The sequence below is a fragment of the Branchiostoma floridae genome, chromosome 13 (assembly GCF_000003815.2).
Source record: "Branchiostoma floridae strain S238N-H82 chromosome 13, Bfl_VNyyK, whole genome shotgun sequence".
Classification (NCBI taxonomy): Eukaryota; Metazoa; Chordata; class Leptocardii; order Amphioxiformes; family Branchiostomatidae; genus Branchiostoma; species Branchiostoma floridae.
The window spans coordinates 20,894,038-20,902,982 of record NC_049991.1 but is presented as its reverse complement, the minus strand read 5'-3'; the positions used below and the strand labels follow the sequence as shown (position 1 = coordinate 20,902,982).

The following is an 8,945-nucleotide window of genomic DNA, read 5'->3' as shown; positions in this document are numbered from 1 at the left end:
GCAATGTTGCCGTCCTAACGGTGAGACTAGGACGCCTTTTTCCGCGGTCGCGTCAGTCTTAAGAAGTGCTGCAAGGATTTCTGGAATTTTCGAAAGTCTTCAGCCTTCCGTCTTCGAGCTAAGGTAAGCGCGGCTGCTATCGTAGTCTCTCAGATTCGTACCTGGTCGCTAATATCCCCCACAAAACCGCCCTGAGGCGTTTCAGAAATCTTAAGACGTCTACAAATATATCAAGACGACTCTGAACCATTTCGTACCCTGCTACATGTTCCCTAAAGCCTCCCCACCTGCTATACTCTACCCGGTAGAACGCAGGGGGGTCCTAAGTGGAGGTAAACACACCGGGAAGGGACCGTGAAGAGGACAGAGTCTTAGCGGGTCGAGTGGCTGTGACGGCCCGAGTAACTAGATCGCTGGTGGTAACGTTTCACGAACGCTTTTCTTTTCCTAGTGAGCTGAGACCTGTATCTCAAGATGACGCCTCCGTACAAGTCTCTGCCCCCTAGTTCTCTCTACTTTGCTTTAGAAATCTTAAACTCGTTCAGAAACATGTTTTAGACATCAGTAACACCTGTAGGTGTTCAGCTCGCGTTGTGTACGAGGCGGCGGTTTCTGATATTGATCGGCCGCGGGGAAGGATCGGTTGTAGCGGTGGTGTTTGCTCTGGAGTTAAGTCCGCGGATTCTATGTTTAGACAGGGCAAAAACAGCCTTTCCCTACGCGCCCCCCTCCCCACCAACCTGGCGACAGGTTGTTTCAGAAAAATACAAATGTTTAGCACGACTTGCTGCGTGTTGAATCTTCATATCGACACTGGCAAAACGTATGAAGCAAGAAAGTTATTTGTAATGTAAGAAGTACAACAGGTGGATGGCTGTAACAATAAACGTTCCGAGTAAAACACGTCTAAAATACAAGCATTCACAAGTGTTGTGAATGAACGTTGTATGACATATTTCCACCTAATTCCAGCTAGCTACATCTGTGATAGTTCCGCTATCAGTACCTTTATAGCCAGTATGACCGCTATAGAAGCCTTAAGGGTAAATGTAGCCTTTTCTGAAGGCCGTATGGGCAGTGGGTGGTATTATCCACTGACATTGTCACAGTGTGTAGGACACGTTACCGGAAGGTTGAGCCCATCCCTCTCCTCCCAGGGCCTTCTACTTCCCCAACCGAAGTCAGATACACATGTTTACACCTGAGTGGAGTGAGGAAAGAGGTGTCAAGTACCTTTCCCAAGGGCACAAGATCGGCAGCATGACTAGATTTGAACCCATGACCGTTATAATTTGAAGACTTTTCATCGATGCGTGACTAAACACGGGACGTACGACAACCATTTCCCGTCACACTAGAGCTATATGTCGTACGATACATACACGACTGTCCTACTAATTTTAAATTTGCCGTCGTAATCATGTCGTACGGCAAATTTGAATAGGCCTTAAACCAGGGTTAAGACCTACTGCCCCCCTCCCCACCTGTAGTGAATATATTGTACCAAGGACGTTATACTTTATATAACGTTATATAACGTCCTTGGTTGTCCCGATGAGCTATTTTATGGCGCTTATGGCCCTACGACAAGTGTATGATCGTGCCTGTACTGAGTTACCGGAAAACACTCAAGTTTTAATGGTTCTATTTTCCCGCGTCTTCAAATAAACCGTAAAGTATTCTGGCGTTTGATCTAAGAGGTCTGATCGCAGCTGGGTAAGAAAAGGGCAACTCTGTAAAATAATTTCAAATGAAGGCACACTAGGACTAAACTAGTGATAAAAACACGATGAAAACTGTCACTCTGATTCAGTAATTTACTCATGTGAGGAAAATGAAGTTGTGCCCCGTGGTTGTGCCTTGAAAGTATCCAAGCTAATAAAAAAGATCAGTTTGGGTACAATGTGCTACAGAAAACAATCACAGGACTTGTCAAATTAAATGATGCAGACATGTGAAAACAAATCAATTCATTTGAGTTTTTCTTGTCATAGATGAGTAATACTTTAGTGTAGAATAGCTTTAAATTGCGTCATATATTTACAAGCTTTTAACAAAAATTGTAGGAATTTAAGCCTAAATAATCTAACTAAAAACGCTCTTTTTGCACCACTCTTGTTTTGTTGTGAAACTCGCCATTTTGTGGCTACACCAAAACTTCCCCGGCCGACCTTTGCTCGAGTCAACACCGGCTGAAGTTTAATGTAATTTTAATCATCTGACTTTTACTCTGACGGACAAGTTCAAATTTTTTCCCCACCGCCGAAAATTCCGCGCTGAAAACTCGTGAGAGAAACTCCCAGGGTGGTTCTGCCCTAAAGCCGGGAATGTTAACAGTGTTACCGGATAATCTGGAGTCAGGTTTCCGACATGTAAAGCGTTGAATGTTGTAGCTTTGTAAAATACGACTCTACAGGCCCCACTTAGGTCCGGCTTTATGTAAACATGGGTTCTTTGCACAGCGTCGTTCATGACTTGATTGTCGTGTATGTTCTCACGTTCAATTAGTGTGTTCTGTGGGCAGGACGTACTCTCCAAGCAGATCATACGGCAGCATAAGATAGCATCAAAAGCTAGCAGAGGAGTGAAGCCGGCTTAGGGGTTTGTCTCGCTACATGGCAAATGAACACCTTTTGGCTGACTGCACTCCTTGGCCTGTTTGATTCTATCTTATGCCATCGTAGGATCTGCTTGGAGATAAGCAGGACTCGAGTCGGTGTGGAAATGCCGCCATTCAGGTGGTGACCTTTGACCTTCTAGAGCAGTCGACGACATTGGCTTTGAGTTTATGGCTTTTGTTTGGTTGTTTTGCTTTTGTTGTTTTGTATTTATGGTGTAATTTTCTATGTTTGTCATTGTGCTAATATAAAAAAAAATGGTTCCCCTCAAATCAGTTTGGCTTTTGATTAAACGTGTGATTATACTTTGTGAAAAAAAGGAAATTTACAACATTTAGGAAATATTTTTTTATGCTCTTGCATATACCAAGCTTTGACTAAGATGTATGCAAACCTAGATTTGGTTTGTATAATCGTTTCAATAATTTTAGTCAAGTGCCATTTATTAAGCTAAACTTGTTTTGAATCCACGCACTCTAACGGTTCTTTCTGTACGACCTGGCCTGCCCGTTGCCACAACAACATAAACCCCGACAATAAACAACTGCAAAAGCACTTAGCGCCCCTGACAGGTACAAGCCCAGTTAAAGTCGCTCACAATGGGAACATGTCATGCCGCGATGTGTCACACATGGACAGGTCATTAAGGTAAGTGGGGTGGGAGGGGACGCGTCCAAGGGTCGGTTTAAGACGTTAGTGCTGATGTCTTGAGAAGAGAAAGGCTTCATGTTTAAGACAAGACTTGGTAAAATATCCTTGGTGAGAATAATGTTTATGCTGTTAGTTATCTGTTTGTTTGTTTTAAGGTTGTTTTGATCGTGAGTTTAAGCTAGACTGCTCTTGAAAACGTTGATGTTGAAATGATGCATAGGACTACCAGGATACAGATCAGTGAATTTTCCCCCTAGCGGCTTTCCTTCAACTGCAGTTTTCCTGCGATTTGTAGATCACTTGACCTTATCAATCTTCATATCGAGTAATGCTGCAATAGAAGAGATTCGTGATCGCCTGTAATAAGTCTAGTCCTTGGTAGGGAGGAGAGAAGGGAGGCAGGTATATTCATTTATCTCTTCTTGTATGGCCCCTTATTTGATGGTCTGTTTCTTTCCACACTTTCAAATTCAACCAGGGTAACAATTGAAATAAGCCTTACAAATATAGAAGATTGGAAGTTAGTGTACGCCATTGTTATGAACCTTATAAAAACAGAACACACGGACTATGTAAAGTAAGCTTGGCGCGCTTTCATGTCAACACGTGTAAGACTATTCAGGCCGCTGGTTCCGCACTCCTGGCGCGTATTCAGGGTTACTGCAGGAGAATTCGCACCTTGTGTTTACTAAACTGCACAGAGAAACTTAAACTCCTTATATACAGCTCCCCTGGGTAGGCATAGTCTCTAACAGGCGCTTTCGGCTGCTGATTAAGATAGTACGATTTAAGCTAACAAGGCTGGATAATTGGCCTTAAATCAGTAAAAAGCTAACTTACAGAACAGATCAAAACTTTGAGTAAGATGGCGAACATATTTTGGTAAGATTTTCCCACTACAACGGTTAATAGCTGCCATTCTTTCCAGACACCCGAACTGGCCGGATAGAGACTGCGAAGGAGTGACGTCAAACAGGGAAAAGTGAAAATACAGAAATATATTGAGTAAACGACAGGTTCTTGTTTCTGCGTGACAAAAATAGGCTTCAAGCGTAACTTTCACAACAGGTGCGAGCAATTTGCAATATGATCCCACGCATGCGTCTACCAGTTGACCGTGACCTTCAAACAACCTTAACGGTTCTTTTTCTTAAATGACATTCATGACCTGTCAGTTTCTGATGGTATGGAAAGAGTCTTTTACAACAATGAGAACAGAAAACGCACGGCCATTGAAAATAAGAAAAGCATGAATTCTACGCGAAAATGGAGAAAAACAATTTTCTTTGGAAGATGAATGTCAAGTGAATGTGGCGTTGAAAGTTTTAACGGTAAGGATTGTGCGTGTCTAGATGGTTGGGCGGACCTGTGGCGGGCTCTTTGTACATTTGGAATCGGATCAACTTGATCCAAAAACATTCCAGGGTTAAAAAAGGTTGTATCCGAATGAAAGCTGCCAAAAACGACCACGGAAGGCTGGAGCATAAAGGTATTGAAGGAAACGTTCAGGAAAACAAAGTTTTACTTCACTGCGGTAACTCAGCAGGGGCATATCTGTCGTTCATGTTTGCTTGTATTTTGCCTGATGGATTGGCTATTTTTTTTGTCGGTTTGTGAATAAATCGTGAAAACCTGTGACGGGATTTTTATAATTCTCATGAAAGCATGTAATCCTAAACAAGTCAAGAAGTCTGTTTAGGCGGACATTTCCGCTGTTTGGGTGATTTCGAAACAGCCAAAACAAGTCTTGGACAAAATACCGCGGTCATGATGAAAAATATCTAACCCTTTAAAGGACCCCGGAAACTACTTACCGGTACAAATCCTTACGTCAACAACATTACCATCTGTTACCATGGCAACGCAAAAGAACAACTAGATTTGTGGTCGTTAATTATACAATCAGATAGATAATGTTTACAAACGAATCATCGCTAAGCCTTTGGGCGTGCCGCCCTTTAACCCTGCATGTCGGAAGTCTGGTCGGTACACCCCGGTAACAAACAGACGTTCCCCCGTCAGCTTTTACGCTAGTTTGCCTATTATGCCCCTGTCACATTATCCACGACCTTCGGGCGTATCGATGGAAGATCGGCCATATTTAAGATTGACAGAGGGTTGCGCGTACCTTTCACCTAGAAAACGTCCCTGTCACATATAAGCCATACTTTGTGCCCTGTACAATTGTTGTGCAATAAAGTTATTATTATAAGCGAGGCTCGGGTGATTGCCGCAGAATCGTCGTCCGATCGATTTTCGCCAAAGGTGACAGGGGTATTAGAGAGGGGGAGACGACATTTGTAAAAATTGGAGTGTTCTAGTAATTCTTGATTTAATACGTAGTCGTGACGTAATGGATTTTGCATAAGTTATAGTCTAATAGCAAGGAGCTTAGAGCAAAAAAATCAGGCTTCGATTAATTGGTTTTGGACGTTTATAGGCGTTTGATCACCAGTTTGATGTGTAACAGCCGTCCCATTTTCACACCTTTATGATATAGTACAGGTGTCGTAAGTCAATCTGTATGACATATAATAAGTGGAACATGTGTACCTGTATGACAAAAAGGGTGGCCCGTTTTTATACGTATACATCTGTTTGACATGCTACTAGGGCTGTGTATCTAAATACCCGTACCTGTACCGTACCAAAAAATTGTTTAGGTACAGGTCCGGACCTTAACATCTGTGTACCTGTACCTGTACCCCAAAACAGTAAATCCCGAATCAACAATGGCAATCGTGATAATCTTGCAGTTGAACTCAAGAAAACTTGTTTTGAGATTTGAATATGCAATTCCCTGTATAAAGATGACAATTTATCACTAGAAAAGACAGTTTAACTTACATATACTTGGTTAAATTTCTTTAGGTACAGGTGCAGGTCCGGACCTGTACCTAAACCCATGTACCTGTACCTGTACCTGAAATTTGTTTAGGTACACAGCCCTACAGCATGAGATGTAAAATGTACACCTTATCACATGTGGCAGGTGGAACATTTACACCTGTGTACGCCATGTTTGACAGGTGGGATGAATACACCTGTATGACGTACAACAGGTGGTACATATCTGTATCGTCAGGCGTAAAAAAGTTGACACATGGCCACCTGTATGACGTATAACAGGTGTCCATTTTCAAACGTATACATCTGTTTGACATATGACAGGTATAAATCAGATATATAAATGCATCACGCATGGTAGATGGAACAAACGCACCTGTATGACGTATGACAGGTGTCACATACCGGTATGACGTAAAACAGGTGACACATATCCACCTGTATGACATACGGCAGGTGTGTGTAAAGGGCGAGGGTGTAAAGCCACAAGACACTGCTACATTGTAGCCAATCACATTAAAGCCACACAGCAGGGCACAATGTAGCGTCTGTGTGGCAGTCACTGTGGGTACTAAAAGCAGGATGTGGGCAAAATGTGCCTCCTCGCCTTCTTACCTCCTTCCTTTGTTTCCATGTCACTCGCCAAAACAACGACAAGAAATTCTTTACCTTTTTCTCAATCTAATTACGTTGTTTGTAATGGACCGGAACTGACGTGTTAATCCATTCAATTTACCGGATGCGAATGGTGGGAACCACAAGGCGAACTTCAAAGTTGACCTAAAACTACTCATTACCAAATAAATCACTGTGACATCATGACAAAGGAAGTATAAAGGGCGTCGTCTAAATTGACTCAGTTGGTTCGGAAGCTAACCGCATATTTTCTCTCAACGTTAAATTCAACATTGGTAGGGGGGTCAGAATCATCTTTATTGAGCCTTAGAATTAGACATACAAATACAAGATGAAAGATTAAAATACCTAGGTCGACCCTTTTTCTGGACTTACGACGTCCAGAGGGCGCAAGGTAAAACATATTAAAAAGAACAATCGTGTGTGTCGGACTGCTGAGATACAGAATGTTTTAAAATTCTTGAAACATATTGCACAAGAAGATTGCAAAACTAATATATTGTACTAATTGCATATTGCACTATCTCTTGTAACGGTTACAACTATCAGCAGCTTGAGAATAGATCCAGAGGTTTTTCCCACCCAACTGTATTATTTTCTTGCACAATATATAGCATATGAAGAGCATACTGCACACTTTCCTAATATCGATATGGATGTATTTCTTTGTATATTATATATTTCTGATTTCTTCAAAATACTGTATCATTAGAAAACCGAGTACGAGGGCGCCCTCCGGTTCTACTACGAGGACGGGGAACGAGAGGTGACCAAGGCCGTGCGCGTGCGCAATTCGACCACAGTAGAAGATCTCGTGCCCACGCTAGAGGAGAAGTTTAACTTAGGACCGGCCAGCGATGGGGAGGGCAGGGTGCTGTTCCAAGTACAGGAAGGAGGTACGTCTTCAAGACATTCAACTTCTTATCTCATAGAAGAAATAGTGCATCCGTGACGAAATTTAAAGGTATTTTTTGTTTCACGTGACTCTGATAGCCAGAGGTCAAAGGTACACGGAAGCCTGTATCATCCCCCGTCTTGTTGTTGTTGTTGTTGTTACTGTGTCCCAAGAGAGTGGAGTGTTGTTGCTGGCTTGTCCATGTGTGTGTGTGTGTGTGTGTGTGTGTGTGTGTGTGTGTGTATTTGTGTGTGTGTGTGTGTGTGTGTGTGTAAGTGAGTGTGTGTGTGTGTGTATTTGTGTGTGTGTGTGTGTGTAAGTGAGTGTGTGTGTGTGTGTGTGTGTGTGTATTTGTGTGTGTGTGTGTAAGTGAGTGTGTGTGTGTGTGTGTATTTGTGTGTGTGTGTGTGTGTGTGTGTGTGCCCGCGTGTGTGTGTGTGTGTGTGTGTGTATGTGTGTGTGTGTGTGTGTGTGTGTGAGAGAGAGAGAGAGTGTGTGTAATTGTATGTTAGTGCGCGCGCGCGCGTGTGTGTGCATTTATGTAAATGTATGTTTGAGTTTACATTTATGTGTTTGTGTGTGCGTCACGGTACATGTATGTGTGTGTGAGAGAGTGAACTGTAAACTGCTGTTAGTAGTGCTTAAGGGCTGAGTTCAGTGTTTAGACCAGACATGCCTTACTGAGCACATTGGATTACGCGTTAATCAATGTGTACGGTTAAGCCCAGCTTTCGGCTTACCATTCCAGGCCACACTGGATAAAAGGCTTATGTGGTGCGACGTTTCAGAGTTACTACTGACTTACTGGTACACGCTCCGAATAATCCTTGCCCCATTCTAATTAAAGCTTTCTTTCTACGTATATTATAGAGATAACTTTATTGCACAACAATTGTACGAGGTACAAAGTATGGCATCTACATAACTACAGTTCTATAGCTTAACTAACTAATACAGGAGTTGTAGTATGGGATAAGCTTCTTACAATCATTAGAAGCTTTTACAATCAGTTATATCAATTCCCCGTCACTTAGTCGGCGCGATTCGGTCGTATTTGTCGACTGCCCGAATGACGCTGAATTTCAAAATATTGAAATCGCCAGAGTCTCGAGCGTATCGTTTTACCTAAAATCTACATAATCGCTTTTAACTGGGCTCGTTGGCCTGCGAGCATCGACCGATCTCTAAAAAAAACGCGCGATAATCGAGGGAACACCGGCCGCATGACTAACGTCAGTATCTGTTGATCGACTCCCCTGTGTAAAAGTATCATCAAGAGTACATTAATCTATCGAATG

General features: G+C 42.5%; 1 protein-coding gene across 3 annotated transcripts in view; it reads left to right on the top strand.

Moving 5' to 3' along the window:
- Positions 1-8,945, top strand: part of LOC118429171 (ras-associating and dilute domain-containing protein-like) — a 40,793-nt gene that overhangs the window by 3,520 nt on the left and 28,328 nt on the right. For all 3 annotated transcript variants that reach the window (XM_035839615.1, XM_035839614.1, XM_035839616.1), the window contains exon 3: positions 7,465-7,648. In XM_035839615.1, coding sequence (XP_035695508.1) covers positions 7,465-7,648 — 184 coding nt within the window. The remainder of the gene's footprint in view (positions 1-7,464; positions 7,649-8,945) is intronic.